At 41.3% G+C, this 25,001-nt stretch overlaps 1 protein-coding gene across 3 annotated transcripts in view; it reads left to right on the forward strand.

Annotated features, from left to right (window-relative positions):
• The window catches only part of AFF3 (AF4/FMR2 family member 3), a 327,344-nt gene that overhangs the window by 227,125 nt on the left and 75,218 nt on the right, over positions 1-25,001 (forward strand). For 2 of the 3 annotated variants that reach the window (XR_003527462.1, XM_027641860.1), the window contains exons 8-9: positions 9,767-9,818; positions 24,743-24,783. Coding sequence is in view for 2 of the 3 variants with exons in the window: in XM_027641860.1 (XP_027497661.1) it covers positions 9,767-9,818; positions 24,743-24,783 (93 nt within the window). In the remaining variant the exon portion in view is untranslated. The remainder of the gene's footprint in view (positions 1-9,766; positions 9,819-24,742; positions 24,784-25,001) is intronic. The other variant, XM_027641875.1, reaches the window with a different exon arrangement.

Here is a 25,001-nt window from a genome sequence, read left to right on the forward strand (position 1 = left end):
GTATGCTATGGAACCTCGTCCAAAACTATACTGTCTCCTTCCTGACAGGGCTGACAGAGAGTATAATCACTTGTATTGTCCAGAGTACTGTTTACATAAAGGAGCAATAAATACCTGTTGAAATTTTTACTGGAGGCCTCCCAGATGGATAGTTCATTTATTATTACAGACAGGGTTTCATTTACTTAGTTATTAAAAAAAAGCAGGCCGCTACAGCCCATTTATAACTATATTAAAACTAAATGAAGCTATAAGTATTGCAGACAGGACTGAGTAAAATATATATAGTGACTTTCCAGGAAATGGCTAGGAAAAGTATTTGAAAGGAAATGCTGAAAACTTTGGGGGTCCTGGTGTGTCTTTCACAGATGTGCTTCTACTGGCTGGAGTTGGAGAGAGAATGGAGGAGGTATAGTTCCCATATGTTCCTGTGCCATGTATATATTCTGCAATAGCCTCTCTGTGTCAGCCAGTCAGCCATGTGCCTTTGGGAGGAACCGAATTACCCTCTTCCTCCCTTCCTCTAGCCTTTCTTGACATGAAAAGCTCCAGCTCGGGGTATCAAATAATCTTCTTCTTCATCCCAGAGCCAGAATATCAACTGAATATCAATTCCTATTACAAGAGGGGACAAAGCTGCTCCCTCAGCACCAACCTGTAAAACAAAGGAAGGGTGGATCAGGTGGATTCCAGAGGTCTTAGTTTGGAAGGTATCACCAGAGGTCCAGTACAGCCAGCTGTAAAATTGAAGTGAAGGTTGTGGATGGTCTTTGTTGCTCTTTTCTAGCACTGAGGACATTTCATCAGACATTCTCACCCCTGCTTTGAGTAAAGATAAATTAGTCACTGGATGGGAAGCACATGGTTGTCTGTGAAGCAGATCATGCTTTTATTATGTCCAAGCTAGAAAAATAAGGGACAGTCCCAACAAAGAAAGGCTGGTGTCCCAAAGCATAAAAAATTGTCGACCAGAAATTAATGGGGTAGAAAAAGAAACAAGGAGGTTTGGAATTTTTTAAGCAGAGTTTGTTAAGTTAGCAAGAGGCTGCATTTCCACAATCAAAGGAAAAAACAGCTTTGCTGAAAACTAGTTCATCTTCAGTGGCCGAGTAAAAGTAGTAATTAGAAATGAAAAAGCAGTGGACATGAAATTTAAAATATATGTAGCATGAATACATGTACATGAAACATAACAATCAGTCTAAAAAAGAAAATATAAAATACTGAAGATGGATAAAAAGAGTGGATGATACTAGAGGAAAGTTCAAGGAAAATGAGAATATGGGTTTTGTTAAGATATATAAAGAACAACAGCAATAAAGAAATTCTAGCAATATCCCCTTATTAGCTGGAAATATTAAAGCTGTAACAATTTTTACATGAGAAAAAACAGGAAGCTGAACAGTGTCTAGAGACAATAAGTTATTTAAAATCAGTTATCCTGATAGAAGTATCCATAAGCCTCAGATCTTATGCTGCCATAAAGATGTGAAGACCACTGGCTAGCAAAATCTAGGGTCATCTTGATGTACCTTGAAATGTGGGGTAAATCCCAGGAGGCAGTTAATGCTGTGTCATAAGCCAAAAGACTAAGGAAGAAAGTTTAAGTTTTAAGGACAGGTCACCTGGCCCCTGTTACAGCACACGATGTTTTAGGGGAGCCCAAACAGGCTTCCTTTAATACCATTAAGAAACTGAAACATAAGAGCAAAATTATTTGTGTTCAGTATTTTACTTTCAAGGAAAGAAATACAACTCCTTATCAACCAAAGCTCATTTCATTCTGTGAGGAGTTCACAACTAGGTCCTATATTCACAGACTATGGAACTTTTTGGAGGATGACGTAGAAAGAAACAGTGGGCATAGAGCAGGTTATCAAATAATCTGGTAATTTAATAATACAGCCTCACTTAAACAAAGGAGGCTTGAAAGAAACCAACTCAAAGTTGGTTTCTGTATATTACAGAACAAGGAGTGTCACCGTGACTCTGTTTTTAAGTGGGGACTGTACCCTGTGAAGCTGCAATTCTGAAAATGCTTGTAAGATGGAAGTGAACAGAGAACTGGAAGTGAGTGCCAGCAGGATACCATGGCACAGGGATACATCGTGAGGCTCTGGTAGGCAAGGCAGGACCCAGAGGACCACACAGGGATGTGGACCTGCTGCTTTCCCCATTGCTTTGATGATACAAGACACTTCTCATTTCAATGCAGGAAACTTTGAGAACCCCTAGACTAAATGATCTTACTTCCCTTGCTCCACCAGCAAAATAGGGATAAACACCACCCTGGCCTCGGATATGAACGTTGGTAAATGTGTTGTACAGATGACTGAGTTCATCTGCAGGGGAGCACAAGAATACAAATGTGTGTTCTGGAGGCATCCTCATGATGGCTCCAGCATGAGGACAGATGCTTGTAGTGCTGGGGATTAGGCAGTGAGAAACCATTTGTAAGGAAATAATCACTGAGTACAAAATCAGATGCTGCACCTTCAGCGAGGAGACTTGGCAGTGGCAGTTCTGTCTCAGACACATTAAATTCCCCGAGATTTCTTCCACAATGGCTGACACATAGGCAGAAGTGCAGTCCATGCACTCTTCTTTCATTTTGCATTTGAAATTAATATTTTTTGGATGGCAGCATCAGCTATTGTGTGAAAATCGGAGGGAGAGCATTAGTAAATAACTGCTAATCACACGCTGTAGAGCTTTGGGGGAGCAGGGGTAGGGAGGCAAGAAATGGATTAGAAAATTATGAGCAGCCCATTCAAAATTTTTATTCCCCAAATGTGTTTCCTCCTGTCACACAGAGCATGATTAGCATGAAACTTTGGTAAGCCCTCAGTGATTGGACTACTTAGGCGTGAGCTGCCCGTATGTTGCTCATCACTCTTCCCTCTTTCTGAGTATTCATGCATTTTTAGGTGGCTCCCTTGCTCAGGGAGTGGGCTCACATGGGTTAGTTTCCCTGCTTTTCTGCATTTCTCTCATTTTTAGGGAGGTACTCAGGGTCCTTTTGCCCAAACATCCTTCTCAGAAAGTGCTGAGTTCTGTGAGGCACTTTCTCACCACCATGACAAGGAGTTAGAAAAATCAGGGTATGATTCAATTGCATTTGTTCACTCTTTCTTTAGAGGGGGGGAAACATCACCAGGGCAAACACAGTCATTCACTGGGGCAGCTGCTGGAGAAGAAACCTTATTTCAACTTCTGCTCATAGGAGAGAGTGATGGCTGTATCCCTCGGAGAGGAGTGCCTTGCATTTCTGATGAGACCATCAGTGTAATGGGAATTTAGCAGAGCATTTAGCCAGTTTAAATGGTTTTGGAGAGTAGTGTAGACCAGCCTAGATGGATTCAAGCCAAGGACAGAAAACTTTTCCTTCAGAGTATCTATTTTTTATTTGAATTGCTAATTCTATTTCTATAGACTGAGTCCGTTTTTCAGGCATTTAAATTCTGCGCTCTGGAATTAAATCTCACATTGATATATAGGCTTCATTCCAGCATTAAGTACATTAATATTTCACCAGCCTGATTTTACTAGCTTTCTCTCTCTGTTTTTAATTAGATTTGACGATATTCTATATAATCGTGTTTTCCTACATGTTTCTATGGAGCAGAACTTGCACAAACTGTTTGTTGGGGAATTTTTACAACTTAAACAGCATATATTTTGAGTGAATTTTAGATGTTTAAAGCAGTGCTTTCAGAGGTCGTACAAGCCTGCCAAAAGCTCTATCACAGCATTTATAAAATATCCTCTTGATCTAGCTGTTTACCTCAATCCATAACCTTTTGACTTTCTTATAAAATACAAATAAATACTACACTTTTTGGATAATATAAATGCATGAGCTTTTTCAAGTTGAAACATTGGCATCAATTATAGCACTAGAGTGAAAAATAATCTCAGCAATCAGAATCTAATTAATTAAAAATTACTACTTTATAAAACCAGCCACTCCTACATTTAGGATTAGTAAACAAAGATATTTGAAATATCTGTAGGTAAGTAGTGAATATAACTGGCCATCTGTTATGTGCAGTAACCAAGGTAATAGCAAGAACATTCATTTCCCTTTTCTTCTCTCTCTTTTGTTTTTAAGAAAAGAAACATGTTCATCTGTTTCTTGTGAATTCTCTGTACTTCTTACCAAGCATATTTTTCCTTGTATTTCTCTTTTAGAAAGCAGCGTAAGACAGACAGAAACTGAAGGTACATTTGTCCTGTTGGAGCTTAAGTCGTATTTCGTACGTGAGCACTCATAGCTAAAACAATCCCAGTAACATAAGGAACAGCATATTCCCACCTGGTATTCTCTTTCATTTTACTGGGGACAAGAGCTAAAGGTTTTGCACGGTGCTGTGCCTCCAGGAAGGTTTTCTACAACCTGAAGGAATACTTTTCTTCTTCTATATCAGCGCATCAGTTGTGACATAAAACATCTGGGGCCAGTCTGAAAGCCTTTTAGCATACTGCTACTTAGAATAGTATCTATTTTCTTTCTGGGTTTCTGGTAATATCAAAACTAATGTCCGGTTCTTGAAAGGTCACTGTGCATTTATGGGAAAGAAAGAAAATAAAATGCCAATATAGTGCATTGAAAAATAAGATAATTTTCCAAAAGCATTCAGAATGAAACATCGTGGTAGCGTAAACTCGAATGAGCATGTAGTTATTTTATTTTGGTATTTCATCACAACTCTTTTCTTAGTGGGGTTCCTTTTCAGCTAAAATCAAAGTATTTTTCCATTACTGAAGTTCCTTTCCTATATAATGAGCAGAAATCACAGAATTCCATAATAAACATGTTATTCTGACTGAGATGCTGCCTAGAATTAAAATGGAACAATATACTTGATCAGATTAACACATTAATGAGATTTTTCACAAATTGCAAAGATGGTGACTTCTGAGTTTATTTCAATGACAATTGCAACATATATATATTTGTGCCCCAGGCTTACAAACCCTTGGCATATTCTCTCCTAAAGCACTAGTATTAATGATTTAATTACTACCAATATTTTTCCTTTCCCATCTTAATTTTTTTTGTTGTTGTTCTAATTATCAAAATTATCATAAAGAAAGACCATATCTTGTATAGCAGCTTAGACCACCAGAGGGGCATGAAGAGAGTTTTGTCCCTCATTTGTATAACCTCTCTTGAGGTGCCAAAAGGGAATCTTTCTAACAATAAAACCACAGAGGCAGTTCTTGAGAGTTTTATGCCTCAGTAAGTAATTTGCAGGGAGGAAGGAAAGAATGCATTAGGCCAAGGAATGCGAAATTTATCAGAGGTTAAAGTGAAATACAAGGTATGGTGCCTACTGCTTCTTTCATGTGCACCAGCAGACATGAAGGATAATTCTTGACTTGAGGCATTTCTTCACCCTGGAAGAAAATGGATATCTTGTTAAGTAGGGCTATGCTGGAAGGGTCTCAGACTGGCTCCAGATGTGACAAGGGATTCCCAACTGGCTGTTGAAGACCACCTCCCCCAGACACTGCACCAGCGACATCTCCTTCCTCAGCAGCTCCTTCTTCTCAAAAGGAGAATCTTCCAGCTCTTTCAGAAACCTTTGACCTAGTCCCTGGCTCCAACCTCATACTTCATACTTGTTACTCTGATGTTAACTCCCAGAGGGGAAACTATCTTTCTTCCTGCTATCCTCTGGACTCTCGCAGGAGCTGAAGATAATGTTTGCCTGGGACTTGACCTTCCAGCAACAACAAATCAGGAAAAAAGACAGACAAACAAAACAGTGAAGCTACAAATCAACTATTCCATTTGAGCAAGGCGATTCCCGGGCTGCCTGCGATGACCTCCCATCCCATGTACTTTTGACCAGGAGCAACTCCTGGCCCTTTGCTGTGCTGGGATTACCAGGAGTCTCACAGGGTCCCTCTGCAGTGCCCCACATGGCCACCCCGCCACTGAGCCAATGCAGTAAGCAGCTCCCAGATAAAACAGGTCAGGCTTTCTAATAAGCTATGCAGGAGATTTGGACACACAGTCACACTGAAATTGCAAGATGTTGGGTATCAGTGCCCTCTAGATGACTTTCTGTTTTCCATTTCATGTAAGTAATCCCACATACCCCCCTTCTTTTGCCCTGTAAATGAGTGGCCCATCACCTCAGGCTGCAACCACTTAGTTGGTTACTGGAGACAGAAACCAGCTGGCTTGTTGAAGCATTTCTCAATATCCCAAACTCATCCTAATTTCCTTTTATTATGCCTCTACCTGTCACATTCTTTGTGGAGAAAGGAAGAAATGCATTAACTAGAGTGCAGTGAGCACTCCCTCCTCAGCCTTCCACCCCTCGCTACCTCCACGACCTCACAGAGATTTCTCTAAAAATGTGTAATTAGGTTCTGCAAACTGACTTCCTGGCTGTATGCACTCTTTTCAAGTGCAGAAGCCCTAAGTGGTAGTGTGTGTTTTTCAGAGCTGCTTTGAGTACCACTTCATTTTTCTAGCTTTTGTTTATGAAGTTATATTTACTTACCAGTGTCCGAATACGTCAAAGCCAGGTCCATTTGAAAAAATCTGAAAGCTCATAGATGATGTCACTTACTGGCCTGGATTTTGTGTATTCTGAAAAGGGTGTTATAGAAAATAGCTATAAATAGTCCGTGTTGAAAAGGCTGTGTTTGCACATGAGCTTGTATATGTTTGTCCATCCTTGTACTAGTTTGCCAGAATACATAAAAAAATCCTGTCCTGAGCAAGGGTTGATTTAAACATGATCTAAAGTGCTCTGCTAACACAGGGTGTACCAAAGCTCATTCAATGCTGAATCTGTGCCAAAGAGCTTTTCAGATAAATCACAAATTAATGCAATACCTCTTGTGAGCTTAAAGTATTTTTATTCTCTACTGTTCTCCTTCTCTTCAAGTGGGGCCTCCTGGTCCAGTTGTGGGCTTTTTCTTTTAACCATCATCATTTTCACAAGCTGTTGAGGAGAAACATTCCTCAAAAGCATCCATACTCAAAATTGATCTAGCCTACTTAAGACTCTTACTGCAAACTGGAATCCCTATAACACAAATGTGCCCTCCTCACCCCACGTATGCTTCAGCCTGGGCTGTGAGAGCTGCTCTGGTGTCCGGAGAGTGTCCCTCTCCAGGACAACTTCAGCATTACCTGCCAGGTGACAGTGTGTCCTGCTCTGGCTGTAGCTTTGTAGATGAAGGCTGAGGGCCTCCCTGACAGTGAAAGCAGTCTGGGAAGCCGTGAAGACTTTCAGGCAGAGAGGTTATATCTGCTCAGCTCCTGCCTTTACATGGTAGACCCCTACACTGGCAAGCTGTCTTAACCTGATACATCCTTGTGACAAATACATGGATCAGGCTGACCAGGTCCCACTCCAGGGAAAAAAAGCAAGCAAGCATTTTATGATGACTTGCTTTTTCCTATCCCCAGTGTTAGGAGCTTGTTTGTACGCTGATGGTAGTTCCAAAAGGGGCCATGAGCCCCGGGCAGGCAGTGCTTTTCTTGGAGAGCAGTCCTTCTGAAATGAGAAACAGACAGGGAAAATAAAGACAGACTAAAACATACAAGCAAGGAGAGTTTGGTGGGCCAGTGCCATGGTTTCTTGTTTCTTTTGTGTGGATGATACCTGACTGCACTCCTTAGTGCACACTTCCACACAACTCAAAGGCTTCGAAGATCATCCTAGTTGCTTCTAATCACAGGGTTGCAAAACACTTTTTTTTAATGTTAATACAAAAATCCAGGACACTAATAAATACATAGAACTATCTAGAACATTTCATTATACGCTTTTTATTTGCCAGCCTCCATTTAGGAGAAGAACGAAATTGCTAAATCTAAAATACTGTTCTTAACTACCACATTCATGCACTAAAACTGGCATGATTTAACTCCAGCCAGCAACGAAGTACAGTTGAGCGAAGAGCAGACAGTGACACCCTGTCTGTTCTGCTTTTCACACAATAAGCACACCTCTTTCTGGTTAAATCATTATCAGTGCAGATTTCGTCACCCAGTGCCCAACATCAGATCTGAGTTTTCTGTTTTCAAGCTCTGTTTTCTCAGGGTTGGGAGATCCCTGAGATCTAACTAAAAAGATGAGCAATTATAAGGTTGTTTGAATCCCTGTAAGTGTTGGAGCCAAAGCCAGTGTGGATCTTGCAGTGTTTACAGGGAAGCTTTGCCTCTCTGACTTAGTTTAGTTTCTGGGAGCCATATCCTTTGTCATCATACCTATCCTGTTTGCCCACTTCTCAGCAGGGCTTGTTAGCTGGGTCAGTGGCTGTATTGATACGGCCATCAGAGTTTTTGCTGACTTGGGAGATGGCAGAGAAAACTTTTTCCTAACAGCAGACATATTTCCAGATAAAACATAGCAAGTCCTGCTGTGAGATTGTCAAGTCCCTCTAACTCAGTGGGTGTCCTATATATTTGAGGTGTCTGCATTGCAACAAGATTTTGCTGAATTCAGTGTGTTGACTTTACAGAAGAAAAATCTTGGCACAAGCAGAAGGAAATGGGGGGAGGGGGGAAAGCAAGATGAGATGAACTAGCAGGAGTTTCTGCTCTGACCCCCAGTCCTGTTCTTATACACCTACGTTCCCCGAAAGGTGCCGTGGGAAAATAGGGAAGCAGCTGTGACAGCAGCAACAAGCAGGGACTGTACGTATAGCAAGGAGCTGAGGAGAGGGTGGTTCGTCTCAGCGCTCTTTTAAGACACAGCACACCATGTTGCCCATGTAAGAATCATGCTTTTCAGGCATACTCTTGGAAGATCTAGGCACAAGTACAATGAGGTGGTTTGAAATTACTACATATGTCTTCTTGAGATATTTACACTCCGGGGACCACCCACGTCACAGGATGTGTTTGAATTGCTCACCAAGCTTTCTTCTGAAGTCGAGATGAAATTACAGATTCTTTTTTCCCAGAATGCAAGAAAAATTAGCAACTTTCTGAATTATTACTATTATTACAGAGGTATTTTTCAAAAATAGGTCCCATTATTGAAGATCTTTTAAGCACTGGGGGAAGTCTTTGCACCTCTTCAACTCCTTTAAATGCTGGTTGCTTAACCTTAGCTTAAAAAAAAAAATGCATGGAGGGAAAACCAGATTCTTCTTCTCTGTGAACCAGTTTAAGCAAGTTGAGGAAGGGATATGGGAAGAGAGAATGAAATCCCCATTAGAAAAGTTGCATTATTTTCTATGTTTACATGACAGTGAAATCCTTGTGGATACTCTTGTGCGGAGACAATATATTTTAGTTTTAATTGTTTCAGTCAATGTCAGTTTTGCATCAAACATGCAATAAAGTAAAAGTGGCCTTTGGGAAACATCACTGAACCTTATTTTGTGCTGCAGTACTGCCAGTGTAAACATCTACTTCTGTTTTGTAAACTCAAAGCCAAATGGAGAAAAATTTTCCTTGCAGAAAGATTACTGACCTGTCAGCATCAAAAATATTATTTTTAGCATATAAAAAATGCTTGTCAGTGATTGTAATAGCAAGAATCTTTGCAAAGTCCATTATTACTCTAGTAAACATTTTCCTTTAGGCAGCAATAGTAGGAAATTTATTAAGAAGTTAGCTGATAGCAACTGGATAAGAAAAAATTATAGTGTCACAGTTACAGAGTTATTGGGATAAAATATATTTCCTTTCTATTTAAATTATTAAATGTTTACAGTAGCTCTGATAAAACATCAGATCTAAAGCATTTTTGATAAGTTATAATTTATTCTACTGCTTACTTTCCAGAATGCTAGAAGATGACCTCAAGTTAAGCAGTGATGAAGAAGAGAATGACCAGGTAAGAACCAGACAACTAGCATGGCACTTGTAGCATGTTTCATGTCGAGACTGAGCTACTGCAAATATTTTGCTAGTGCTTTTTCAAAACATACATAGAGGTTATCAAAATACATGGCAGTACTGTAACTGGAGTAACAGATGTTGCTTCTCGGAGCCAGCCTCCATGTGCTAACTGCTGGATTGGTAGGGAACAGTCTGCACTGCTCTTGATTTATTACCTTCATGTGACCCAGAAGGTTTTTGTATCAGCTTCCTTCTGATTTGAATTTGTTTTGTTTTAAAGACCAGCCAAGGAGGGGAGAAACTGGAATTCTGGATTAAGGGTTCAAGCCAAACTTTTGCAATCATGAGATGGCCTCGGGGATTAGTTGCTGGGCTGCTTATCTTTTACCTGCCTCTGCAATCCCCCCAGCCCTGGCCTCTTCTCTGAGTATTTTTGGTTCTATCTCTGCGTGGTCCATGCTTGCTAAGAAAGCTGAAGGGAACTGAGAAAAAGCCTTGGCTGTGCATTTGGTTCACTCTGTAACACAGTAATTAGGGCAGTTGCCTGTGTTTTAAAGACCCCAGACTACCTGACTGGCAGCAGATACATCATCTGAAGTTTTCCATGTGTCAGGAGAGCTGGGTTTTGTTGGGAGGTGTCTCCCAGTTTTTCCTTAAATGATTGCTGTGTTTTGTCTAAATATTTAAGAACTCAGTAGAATAAGGCTGAATCTTGACTTTCCCATGACCAGCTGAGTGCCTTGATGCCAAGTAGTGCTATACCATGCTCTCTCTTTCTCAATATACTGGCATGGGTGATTTGGTTGGGGATGAGAGGCCAAGAGCCACTTTGGTTCCTTCTTGCCCTAAAATGCATGTCCTGTGCCTTCACCACACGAGAGCAGTACTGCCCCTGGTTGCATCTCACAGATGGATCCAGACTTGGATATAACATGGTTTTCTGCCCTGGTTTTGGCTGGGATGGAGTTCGTTTTCTTCCAAGTAGCTGGTACAGTGTGGCTTGGATTCAGTATGAGAATAATGTTGATAACTCACTGATGTCTCAGTTGTTGCTGAGCAGTGCTTACCATAAGTCAAGGACTTTTTGTTGTCTCATTCTCTCCCAGTGAGCAGGTGCACAAAAGGCTGGAGAGCTGGTGAGAGATCATGGCCAGGACAGCTGACCTGAACTGGCCAAAGGGATTTCCCTTACCACAGAACATCATGTTCAGTACATAAACTGGGGGGAGTTGGCTGGGAGGCACCAATCGCTGATTAGGGGTGGACTGGGCATTGTCACTGGATGCTTGGTAATAGTACTGTGCATCTCTTGTCCTTTTGTGGGGTTTATTTCTTCTCGTTTTGTTGTCTCCCTTTTTATTGCAATTATTACTATAATATTATAACTTTATTTTATTTCAACTGTTTTTATATCAAGTCAGGAGCTTTATAATTTTTTCTGCCTCTCCTCCCCATCCCACTGGGGTGGGGGGAGTGAGCAAGTGGCTGCATGGTACTTCGTTGTTGGCTGGAGTTAAATCATGCCAGTTTCAAATATGATTATTTCAGTCATGGGTAACTAGAGTTATCTAGACTTGTAATTCAGGATCTTAGACAAATAATTCTAGGTATGTAGGCATGAAGCTCTTCCAGGGTTTTCTTTAACTCTTGTTATTAGATGTCTCTATTTTACAATATATTCCAAACAACAGGTAAATCAAAACTTTTTAATATTTATACTAAGCCATTTTTTCATCTATTTTGAGCAAGACTTCTTAGTGTTAAGAAGATTCAGCATGTAGATTTGATTATTTACATATTTATACAATTTCTTTTTGTTTAACGTATTTCATCCTGAAGCACTTCACATTTAATTACTCTTCCTGCTTGTCTAGATAGTTTAAAATACAGCTCATAGACAGCATAGGGCAAAGTAAAGTGAGGGACGGACGGGATGTCTGAAGAATAACAATAGCACACCAATATGCCGTGGTGCTTGCAGCAAGGGGCTGAGTGGGAGGGGAGGGGCGAGCTAGTGGCCAGGAGAGATGGTTTGTCCTTCAGGCAGGGAGATGGGATCCTGAGTAATGGATGTCAGAGTGGAACAAGCTGGCAGAGCCAGAGAGATGAAATTCTAGTTTGCTTCATAGCAAGCAGAAAAGGACATGCGAAAGTGTTTATTGTGCATAAAGAACATTAGTAGGTTTAGGCAAAGAAGGGATTGTGGAAAACTAGTGCTATTCAGGCATGCGCACATGGTGCCTTTGGTTTTGCACTATGACTTATAATTTTTAACATCTTCCATGTGCTTGGATTGCTCAGTGTTATGTGTGCTACGCAGGGTCTCCCCTCGGAAAGCAGGGCTTTAAGTTGCAGCTGATACAGCCTGGGTCTTTCACCTCGGTGCTCAAACAAGCTCTGCAGAGCCAAGACAGAGCTTGCCACCCGTGCAGCAAAGAGCAGGGCTGAGATCCCATTACTCACTTCTAATCATCACAGGCCTTAGCATGAGCAACCTTTGGAGATTACTTAGTTATTTGGTCCCCTTTCCTAGTCACATTTTTTTTCTGACTTGACCCTACAAAAATCTCCCAGAGGCACAGGCTGGCTCCTGCTCTATGAAATGCTTTGCAGAACCTTAGCTGAGACTTGCAGGTTTGCTTAAAGAACAGTCCTAAATAAATATGCCTGCTGGATAAACAAAACACTACGTTTTCATCCACCTAGCAGGAAATAGACCCAAAAAAGAATAACACAGACCCTCTCTGCCATCAAACGCTCTGATGGGAACATGCATCTGTGTTTAAATGTCAGTAGGAGAACTTGTTTCCTTTTACTTCCTACCTCAGAGGCTCTTTAGTCTCCTATTTCCTGAGCTTGGGAACAGTAAAGAAAGAAACCAAAGATAAATGGATAGGAACAGTACATGAGGCATTCCCAGATATTCCTCATGTAATTCGTTAACCTTTGAGCAGTCAGACTCATTCAAGTAGTCCAGTTTCTGAAAGAGCTGAAGGTGAGCTGTACAAAATCTGGGAAGCTTTTCATTTTGCTGATTTATAAATGGAGAAGTTTAGGGGAAAGACTTTGAAAACTTTGGAGGAGATTTTGCATTTACATCTGAAATTGCCAAGCAGCAAACAGGAAGTTTCTGAAGCAATGCAAAGGTGCTTCTGTGCTCCCAGAGCTAGCATTTGACTGTGACTGACCCAAGGAATGTGAGCCATGGATGAGGGAGGCCAAATGCAAGACAGAGACATGATTAAGTGCTTCAAGACTGCAGTGGCCAAAGCATTCCCAGCCCTTCCCTCTGTACCAGCAATTAAGGTAGTGAGATTCACAGACCCAGGAAAAGAAAAAGAGGCTTGGTTTGAGCTGAGTATGTGTGCACCCACAGTAATTATATTATCCACACATATTAGTCTCTTAATTTTAATTACATAAATGTATTTTTCCTCTTTAATGAGCATAGTTTATCCATTTAATCTGATCATTTCAATTTTACAGGCAGTGATCATAGGATCTAATATGCAGAGAGAAAATTTCCTGTTGGCATATTTTACACCACACAGATTGAAGAAAATACACTTTTTAATCCTCAATCAATATCTGAAGAGCATGCAATTAACAGATACCAAAGTAGTTAACATAAATCTGCAAGTTAAAGAGCCAATTCATTTTGATTTATAACACATAGAGTAATAATTTCATCATCATCTCTCCCAGAAAGCATCTGAAGCTTTGTAGCATGAAGGTGTCAAAATTGTACTTAAGATTGTTCAGAGTGCTGAATTGTAGTAGTTATTGCCTTTTGGTTCTTTGAAGTGTGGCATAGCACATGAAACAGTCCCCATTATAATATACGCTACTCTTCTCCATAGAGGTCACTGGATAACTTATATCAGTCTTGGGTGAAATATTAAAAGGAGATTGTCAATTGTAATATGAACAATTCTCTTTTTCCCCCCCACTTGTCCTTTTACAACATGAACATTTTGTAGTAGAAAGTAGTTCTTTTAAGGGGAAAAAGATCCCTGGCATCATTTGTGCAATTCATGTCACTCAATAGCCAAATAAATTAACTGACTGGTACACATACATGGAATAATAATCTAACATATTTTTGCAACCCAAGTCTGTTTCCTTGTATGCATTTTTTTCTGTGCAGGATCAGGTTGGTTGCTGCTGAAGTTTTGTGGCTGTGAAAATTTATTACCCACAGAGTCAATCTGCATTCTGGCTGCCAAGTCTGAATAAATAGAGTCATTGTGCTTGTGTGGAATATGTAACCAAAGTTCATCGAGTCAGCTTGACTTTCACATCCCATGGGATTCATAAAAGCCAACACCCTGGTATGTGCTCTTGATTCCTGCCAAAATTTTGTAAAATTGTATAAACAGAAGTTGAAGAAGCAATCATAACACACTCCCAGGGACATGGCTCTGCACTCCAGCCCCGGCTGATCTCAAAAGGGAAGACACAACTTTAATACTTTTTTTTTTTCCAAAGCAAAAAGAGTAGTATGACTATGCTCCTGTGTGAGCAGGTAGATGTGGGAGCTAAAAATGCCCCCCCACAGAGTGCACAGGGAGTCAGCAATCAATCCTCTCAGGTTCCTTGATTTTGCTCATGTGCCCTGCACTGAAGGAAGAGAGCAGGCAGCATTTGCCTGCAAGCAGCTGCCCTCCTCAAAAGGGACAGGTACAGACTGGCCCTGTGGGGTCTGAGTGGTGTGAGCAAAACCAGCCCCTCCACAGGCAAGCCAAGGCAAACAGAAAGCCATGTGATTTCACAGGAGACCTCGGGGGAAGAGCAGCCTCAAGAAAGTTCACAGTTTCAGGACAGTAACATAAAAGTCTCGTCAGTCTGGTCTGGCTGGCCACCCAAAGCCCCACAGGGTGATGGCAGCCCACCCAGCCTGGTGCCCTCATGAGGATCCTGGGGTTGCCCCCTGTGGCAGCCTAGGGACAGTGAGGGTGGGTTGCTGGCCCTGGGAGACCTGTCCATGCTTCATCATCACCCTGGCCATGGTTGAGCCATGAAAACTGACGTTAAATTGAGTTACACCCACAGTTCCCCATTTCTTTTCCTACATTTCTTTTCCATCACATATGCCCTGAGGGTTACCAAGGCTCATCACTGGAAATGCATCTTTCTGGTAGGACTGTCTGCAGCACAGACATTTCAGACAAGCCAGATCTGTCCTGTCATTGCAACAGGACAAAAGTCCATCTATGTGGTCAGTGCCAATTGGTGTGGCCATGTGCCTACATAAGTAGCATTAGGAAATTATTAATTTTTTTAAATCGTAAAATCTTGTTTCATTTCCTTAGTGGTACTCAGAAACAGGTGAGTAAGAATGTATGTTAAGACAATCTGTTTAATATGTAGAACTTTCCCCTCTCACTTCTGGATATGGACTGATAATCAACAGAAAGATGAAAATTATCCTGAAATGAACAGTCATGCATCTACCTTCTTCCAGAAGGAATAATTCTTAGTAGAGTCTTTAGAAGCAGTACTTCTACCTATGAAATGTAATATTCCAGCTAATGTGAAGGCATCTGTAATGAATTCTGAAACAAATTGAAAAAGAAGTAAAGCTTTCTTTTTTAAGACCTCTGTTAGGACAGCACTTTCTGAAGTCAAAGATCAGCTCAGCAGAGCATCAAGGCAGGTATGTCTAGAGAGAAGAGTTATATTGGAAAAATTGTAACACACCACTGCATAACCCTGTTCATCACTAGAACTACTGTTAGATAGTGCTAATTGCATTCACATATGCCATGTCCAAATATTTTAACCACATTAAGTCATTTTATTGTTGTGCTCCCTTTTATTCCCTTCTTCTTCAGTGCAATAATTGATGCTTGATCAGAAGGGAAAATTAGTGAAAAAAGGAGATGAGAACGTTCAGTACTGGAAAAAAATAAAAAGCACAGAGCCTGCATTATTTCTGCAAATGATTTTTCTCTCCAAAAATACCCTGATAAACTTGGAGGAAAAAAATCTTTGTGATGAGAAGTTTCTCACTCCACTGAGCACAGAACACTTATAAAGTCTGGCTACATAAGAATCTGACTGCAACCAAAACTGCACAAATCAAAGATAAGCAAAAGTGGAAAAATTAAGTTTTGGATAAAAGAACAGCCATCACTTCAGGTTGTTTTTTATTTAATCCAAATGTTCTGTTCAGCACCCTGTCACTATAACGTGAGTGTGTTTTTAAACTGGAGGAATAGCCACTGTAACAGCCTTACTTAACTCAGGCAAGTCTATTATTTCCTATGTGTTAAAGAAGCAATCCTTTTGGTATCCAACTTCGCTAGAATCCAGAGTAAGATTTAAGCCAGCTGAGCCAAATTCTTTTTTGTGGTTTGCCAGCTCTTATTTTAAAATCTCTGTGACATCTAAATTTGCACTTCCACAAGGCATGACAAGAAGACCAAGATTACCTCACTGAAACTGTCAGATGAAACAAAATAAGAGCTCAGTCTTGTCCTGCCAAACTTGGCTCACAACACTGACTATCTTACAAAGTCAGATTCAATGTCTGGCAGGCAGGATCAAGCTCTAAATTTGAATGCCACCACCATGAATGACAGTGAAAAAGGTTAGAGATCAACTTGGCTCTTGGACGTGCCCAAAATTTGGGAACATTTGAACACAGCACTCTGATCTCCATGCTCCTTAATAGCAAACCTCTAAAAATAAACAGGAAAATAAACATAAAGTACCAAAGCATCTTCCTTTTCTCTTCATGTGAATGTTGTGACTAAGCTAAGTTTTAGTAGATCTCCAAAGCTTGCCCTTTTCCACTGGTATCACCTTTTCCCAAGACTAACAGTTTCTCTCTGTATCTACTATAACATCCTTAACCTCATCTTCTTGAAGCCTTTGGTTAGAACTTTTCCCCTTGTAAACTGGAATTGCTGTTCGAGCATCTGTTTTGACTGGGGTGGGAACATATCCCAGTGCAATCAATTCAGAATTGTTGGCTAACTTGAGGCATAACAAAAGATTCAATCCCACATATCCAGGCTGTCTTTCCCTTGTCCCCATCTCTCGTGAGCCCTCCAGCTCACGTGCCACTCAAACGTGGCCGCAGAGCGTCTGTTTGCCTTCAGGCAAATTCATTCCAGCATGCCTTTAAGAGAACAGTTAAATAACCAGCAGTCACAAATAATTTAGAGCACAAATTAGTGCCATTTGTAATACTGCAGCTATTAAAAGCTGTAAGAGGAGAATGCACCCTGTTTTGTATCTCTCTCACACGTGGGCACATGCTCATGCGTGCACACAAACACAGATTACCAGCCTCTCTAGGAGCTGCCTGTTGCTTCCTGCAAGGCAGAAGGTCAGGCTCACTTCACTCCCCTTGGCCTTTCAGCTCGGGCTGGGGTAGTGTCAGCATGAGAAGCTGTGTGGAGGAGATGTGGTGCACAGAGATGGATGCAACAGACACAGAGAAAAAGGCATCTGAGAGCATGTCAGAAAACAAAATGAACACAAAAGGAGAAAGGGATTAAGGGAATAAAAAAGAAATTAATGAAGAAAAGAAATTGCAGGGGAAAAGGACATTATAAAGAAAGTAGCAGCTATATTAGAACATGATGAGAAATAAGTAAAAAGACACAGCAGTCAATCCATCAAAACTAGCATTTAAGAAAAAGAGGCTAAGGAACCACTGCCACAATTTCTCCTGCATCTAGGATGAAATCTGTCTCCTCTGAGGTCACTGAGAGTTTAGCCACTGATTTCAATCAACCTAGGATGTTACCCCCTGTCTTCTTTTTTATTTCCTAGCACAATCCAAGCAGATACTTGGATAGTAGCAAATGCATCTTAGGTGGTTGACATAGCACATCCCTGGGAAGAGTTACCACTATTTGGGGAATTTAGGCTTGTGTTTCACCTATTTTCACATATATGGACTTTTGCGGGGGAAAAAAAAAACCTGCTTTAATTTCTGAGCTTTCAGACTTCCCAGTAAATCTTGTAAAGCCTGTGGCACAACACTGGCAATTTTTGTCTGCGATATCCTAAATGCAAGCAGCACTTCAACCAAGTTACTTTTTCCTGGATAAGGAGACTACTTCTGTGAAGACAGAGGAGGTGTTCCAAGGTAACTGCTGCTTTGTTTGCAATGACTGAGACTTTCCTCCAGTGGCATTGGAAATTAACCGTTTTATTAATGTAAAATACCAAGGATTTTTCCTCTGCTCATCTCCACTGAAAAAGATTAAAGTTAACTCATCTGCACTGAAACCCTGCATGGTTGTTGCGGCCAGACTGCAGGAAAAATCTGAACAGATGCAGGACAGAAGACTCAGCATTTACAGATCTGAAAAATTCTCTGTATGGTTAATACCCATGCTGATTATACATCAATTTGGAGATCCAAATCACTTAACAAGAATTAACTGCTTAATACAATGCCCCTGAGAGGTATTTAGGTAGAGCTAAGCAAGAATTATTGTCTCTGTAGAACTGACAAGGGAGACTGAGACTGAGATGCGGCTTGTTTGAAGACACATGGCAAGTCAGCTGCAAAGTCAGGATTAGTGCTTGGGTCTCTCACTCCCAGGTGCCACGTTCAAGTCACTAGACTGTGTTGCCACTGAAGATTAATAGGGATTAATGAGCAAAGCAGAAGAGAAAGAACAATGTATGCCAAAAATATAATAATAAAACTCCAGGGTGAAAAATGGGTACTGAGGTGTTGAAAGGCCCAGAGAAATCATGAAATCCAGAACAAGTTTTACAGTTTCTTAAAAGATGTGGCTCTGATGATAACCAACTCCAAAATGGGAAGGAAGGGAGGCCCTTTTAAATCTTACAGCCTGTAAATCTTATGAAAATATGAACCAGACAGTGAAAATCACATTCATACATTTATATTGCAGATTTACAGAGAAACACTCAAGCCGCAGTTTACATGTGATTTTAAATCCCCCAGAAATCCACACTGGAAGACAATCCTCAAACAAAGCCCCTGGGAACAGTGAGTAGTAGAGAATAATGCAGTGAGAGAGGGCATGTTAGGAATCACTTACGATAAATTGCCTGACCTGAGCTCCTCAGGCAACTTCTTGTGGCCACAAGATAGTCATGGGCATTTAAACAGGGCAAGTCTGTAGGTGCAAGAGGTTTTCATTAACCTGTTTTCAGCCCTGATGAGACAGAGCATCATTGCAATGCTGTGCAGCTCTGCACTCTTCAAGGAGAACACCAAAAATTGGACAAGGTTTCAAGATGAGGGAGAACGGTGCTTAACATGTTCAGAAAACATGCCTTGGAGTGAAAGATACCCGTGCAATGAGCTGAGTTTGTCTGAAGCAGGGCCGGTGGCTGACTTGACCACCATCTATAAACACCTACACAGGGAGAGGAGCTATGAGGCTGGAAGGCCGCTCTGTCTCAGAGGCAACGGTCTAACTTTAGCACAAGAAGATGTTTATAAACAGTTAGACCAACCTCACATCTTAACACAGAAGGTGAAAAACTGTGCGTGTGGTTGGACTGAGGTGGGTTCACCATAAGAGGGTTATCCAGAAGTTTTGCTCTGGGTCCACAACAGCATCCAGATCTGAAGCAGACAAAAAGCTCTGGAGAATCCTATAGCCCAAGTTACAGCATGCAATGAGGTTGTGCCTTTCACAAAATTTTCTTCCCGGCTTTGCCAGCTTAGGAATAAACTGCACTTAAGCTAAAACAAACAAAACCTTAGGAAATAAAAACAGAATCAACATGGAAGACATATGAAGAGTGAGACGTGAAAGAAGACAGATATAAAAGCATTCTGGTTCCCAAATGGCAGTATATAGTAATGACATCTTCCCTTAACCTTGGCTTGGTGAGTGTGTCTACAGCTCACCAACTGTAGTCCAAGACACGGTGACATCCAAAACTCTGGGTGGTTGATAATATGACTTAGAGCATAAAGGGTTCACTGCACAGTTCCAGAGCAGCACCTACCACCCAAGGAAGAAAACAAAATCCTCTGGAAGCAATGCTATTTACTCATGAACAGGCAGCACATATTGCTACACTGTCACCAAAGAAATGGTTCAAATTCTCACCATGTGTACCCCTGTGCCATCTCACTGAAGTCTCTGGTATAGCTCGTGTAACTCCATACAATCGCTGTAGCAGAGCTGTCCCATGATAACAGCAGTTAATCCACAGGACAGGCAAAATGGAAAGCAAAATCTCTGAATCTGCCAACAGTGAATTTATTGGCTTTTATTCGCCAAAGCTGCCATGGGTGAAGTATAGGAAAATGCATCCACAGTCAGCCTGCAGTGCCTCCAAGACAGTCTTCCAAGCCCAGCAGAACATACTTCAGTAGTTCTCTCATTTGTTTCTTATCCAAAGATGCCTGTGATCCCAGCAGTTTATGAAACAATCTTTTATAGCAAAAAAAAAAAAAAAAAGAGAGGGGTTTCTGGGGGCCACTCTTAAAACTTCTGTATCTCCATCTCAATAGCTGTATTCAACCCGTACTGCTCACTGCTCAGTCCCAATTACAATAAAAGTATTCAATTTCCTCTCTGATTTCCCTTCAACAACAGATTGCAACTTGTGACACTTCAAGCTAATTTTGGTAGCTCATTTAACACACACTGAAACCTGAATATGTTCCCAAGCTCTGGCTCATTGCAATAAGGGATGGAGAAAGGAGATGAAACCTCTGGATATTGAGAACCTGACCATAATTACTGACGGCTGAAAAATTGTTTTGTCCCAGCAGTCTTGGGGTACAGCTAGAATCTTTAGTGAATGATTAATGGACTATAGGCAGATCAATGAAAGTCTGCCCTAAATGTATTTGAACCAACTTGGGTGGGAGTCAGAGAAGTTTAACCAGTCAGTATCCTGTAATTTGCAATTTGATGTAGTGAAACAGCATAATGCATCTCATTTACTGTGGCTGTTTTCTCTAGCCCAAATACCTGAGTCACCTGAGTGGTTATTTTTTTCCCTTCCCTGCTTCCTACTCAGCATTAAAGTTATTATGTGGTGAGTTGGCCTCCAACATCCATTTTCATATTGAGGAGAACCTTCCTCCATTGATAACCCCTCTGAGTCCAAGAACTGAAAATTCAAGATTATGTTCATTGCTGGTGAACACACTCAGCCACTTATCAAGAGAATATCCCATAAAGCACTTTACAGTGATAAGTCTTGGAGATATTTAAATTCTGTCTTAAATATTGAACTTCAACATTATTTCTTATTCCTGATTTCTGTAACCAGTACAGTCACTTACTTCCAGGAATAACAAAGACTGTAGAACATATTCTCATCTTTCTTGATGGATGATGAGTTGGCCTCAGTAAAGTTGTTAATGATGTAAAATAAAATGCAAATTAAATAGCACAATCAAAATCTAGCTATTAAAAAAATAGGCAGGCAGTATATGATACTAAGTACCATCCTTTTGCTTACATTGTTAGATAATACCAACATATTATAAATATAATAAATCACAAAAAGCTGTTTCTATAGTCATGAGTTTCTCAAACTATGGGTCATTACCCTCCATGGGGATTCAGGAATGAATTTGAATGGGGTCACAAAAAAACTGTTAGCAAGAAGTGAGGGCACATATTTCCCCCTAAGTTGAGCAGCCTAGTCTTGTGGCAGGGGAACAGGAGAGCAGACTGTAATTAGTGGCTGCAAGTATTTATACTTGCTAGGGAACTGCTAACTACCTTTAATTACAACAGCTCACTTTCTCCAGGAGAGGGAAGCAATATAGGCTAGAATTAAAATTGCTGGATAGTTGCTAACTGCCTTTCATTGCAGGCAATAGATCTGTTTCTCCAGGGAGGAAGAATAAACTTGTGACTGGATCTTATTCCCCCATCATTTAGAAATGGGGCCATTACCAACTCAGGGGGTCACACAAATATGCAATCAAACACGGTTGTATTTTGACTGTAAGAAAGAAATCAATAGTCTCATTTAGAGAATGTGTGACCACCAGGCAAAGACTGAGGCACCCCATGCAATCTGCATTGCATCTTGGTGAAGAAGGATGTTTATTAAAGGACTTAAAATGAGAGGGTAATTGAAAAAGTAGAATGATCTCACTGAAAAGCATTTGTGCACTTCTCTCTGCTGCCCTGCCTGTCATCTGAACTCACTTTCTTGCCCAGAAGGGAATCATCTTTTCAAAGCTGTCAGCAACTGGATGCACCAAGCTGGAAACTGAAGATTGGCACTTGACCCTGCAGTCCCACACCAATTGAGCCTGTATCCTGGCTCAATTAGCACAAGAGTCTTCTCCCCTTCCCTCCTGAGGGCAGCTTTCCTCAAGCCTGGAAGAGAAAGTATCCAGCACTTCTCCCTCTCAAAATTAGGGATTTTAGGGAAATAGAACAGTGATATGAGCCCTACATCCCATGTTAGGGGCTTTCAGTGTCATCAAAGTCCATTTTTGCTTTCCTGGACATCTGCAATGTCCATGAAGCCTGTGGCTACGGGGCAAACTGTCTCCTTCAGTGCCTTCTGGCTACCACAGGCACCATGTGCCTTGCTCCAGGAGCGTTCTGCAGCTCCAGACAGGAGTGGAATTGATGTCAGGTGAAAGCAACCCTGCTGATGGACATGACCATACGTCAGCAGCAAAGGTCTCTGCTGCATTACCCCCATGATCCCATTCCCATTCTCACACTGCACCTTGTGATGTGACATCCTTTCCCTGGGGAAACAGCTCAGAAAAGGGATGCAGGTTAAAAATAATAAGGGGAAAATGAAGGGGGGGGGGGTGGTAAATTGGGAAAACTGTTCTTTTTTGGCTGGATCAGTTTTCCAACCTATTGTATTGTACAACCACATGAGCACCTGTGATGACCTGAGCCAAGAGTGAGAAACATGGTAAGCGGCTTAAACAGCACTGCCACATAGTGGCTGCATGTGAGGAAAAGACTAGCCCTGGCTGCTGGTGGAAGAGGAGAAGGAGGGGTGACCTGAATGTATGGTGTCTGCACAACTTGGCCATGGAAAAGGGCTCTGATAGTGTGAGGAGGCTCCTGAGTTTTGCAGGCAAAAGTGTAACATAGCACGAGCCTCAGCATCAAAGCTGCACAACTTGAAACTCAAAATGCACATAGCTTCTGCTAGTGAGGGTGATTAGGTGTGGGAGGAGGGGAACCTGTGTTGACCTAGGGTGTTAAAGAAGAGGTTAAGCCATAAGTCATTCTGAAACCTAAAATCTGGGTCTCTCCTGTGCTTGTGTGCAAGATGTGAGATGCAATTGTCCTAATGAGGCCTTTTGGGGAGGAGATAGGAAGAATGATACCACCCCATTGGACTGGAGAGTGGCAACTCTCTTTAAGGACTGCCCCATACTCAGTGGCCGGATGGCATGGATGGTGGTGTATCTAAAGAGCATGCAAATAGTATGACCTACTGGAAACAGTGAAAAATACCAGACTCACCATATTATTTTCCTAACACTAAAAACAGTGTGTTCATGCCATGGGCACACTCCTGCTGAGCTGGTAGGACCTTCCAAGCCCTTCCCACAGGTTCTCTGCCCACTGCAGAAGGTCAACACTAAGGAAAAACCCTCCTGCAAGCCATGCCACTCTGTCTTCTGACAATTTGATATGTGGCACACGGCAAACTACATCACCCCAGGGAACCCAGGAGGCACAAGTTATTCCAGAAACTTCACAGAGCAGAAAAACTGATTCAAAAATCAACTGGAAACTCTTCCCACTCCTGTCAGATCTTCAGGGATCCATTCTGAGGATCTTTTCACACCTTTTCTGTTAAATGCAACGTAACTGCAACCACAAATCAGGTTCTATCAATTTTTCCTTTGCAACCTGTCAAAAACATTTTGACAATCCAGAAAGGTTACCTCCATGCTCTCTAGTGCTGAGCAGGATGCCTGTAAGCCATCTACCTCTTTTGGGAATAAGGATGCAGCCCCCAGCCTGGAAAGACAAGAAGAACAGTTTCAAAATGTATTTACTGGTAACTGCAATGAGAAAATCGATGTTTAATTCCCCACCCCTTGAGTCTCCATACTGCTTAGCTCTGTGTTCCTTCTGTGCCATGTGAGGCACAGCCTGGACAGGTACAGCTGGGAAGAGGACACTCTGGACAGCTCCAAGTAGAATGAAGGCTTTAAGGCGGATTTTCAAAATGTTATGGATTTCATCTTTGCTTAGCAGCTGGTTACTGTGCCAAAGCCATGAATCACATCACTTGAAGTGATTGAAGGAGGGGAAAGAATAATAATAATAAAGTGGCAAACTAGCTCAGGGATAGGCTTGGGAGTCCTATTAAACTTGAGAGGCTACAATTTCTATTCCCAGACCTTCTGGTTAACACAAGAAAAAGCATCATGCTTCCCCACCCCACTGAAAGAGTTGTACTAGGCAAAAACTGAAGAGCAAACCAGCAACAGGTCAATCCTGTACTGTGTAGGCAAACGCTGCCAGCAGATTAACATGGCAGCACTCATGAGAAGTCTGCAGCAGCTCTGGCAAGCTTTGCAAAATTTATAATTCATCGCAAATGGAACAAAATATGTGATGTTTGTTTCTGTGGAAGAATGGGAGGAGACTAATGGTAAAGGAGAGGGAGTGGGAGTGCAGAAGTGGGGAGAGGGGAAAGCAGAGAACCGAGCCCTGGCAAGTTTTCAGGGACCTGCAGAAAAAATTGTGTAAATGAGTAGTTCAGACCTCAAATACCATGCAGTGCTTTGACAATCTTCTGGGTTTTGGCATTTTAAACAAAGTGTTCTTACATTTACTAGGCTGGAATGCCCATTTGACTATAGACTCTCTGCTACTTTGCTTGTACTTTAACATTTTGGACACATGACAAAAATGTGTGTAACGCATTTTTTAAAGTGTTGATTGTGCTCGTAATTTTCAAGTCAGAATATAAAATAAACATCTCTGCCCTTTCTTCCAGCAGGCAGCACAGAGATCTGCTCTCCGCGTTCTATCTGACAGGTACATTTTGTCATTTTTATGAACTATAAATTGCTTTATGAAACGTTGAGCCCTATTTATTGTGGCATATAACTCATAATCGGATTTTGTCCCCAAAGTATCTGTGAACTGGGATGTTAAACATTTTGCATGCTTGGATTTGTCATGCATGTGTAGAGTTTATTACTGCAAAAAATCACGGTCTTGTTGTATTTCATACAGAGTATGCAGAATGCCTT

The sequence above is a fragment of the Corapipo altera genome, unplaced genomic scaffold, assembly GCF_003945725.1.
Source record: "Corapipo altera isolate COAL_440 unplaced genomic scaffold, ASM394572v1 0, whole genome shotgun sequence".
In the NCBI taxonomy this organism is placed as follows: domain Eukaryota; kingdom Metazoa; phylum Chordata; class Aves; order Passeriformes; family Pipridae; genus Corapipo; species Corapipo altera.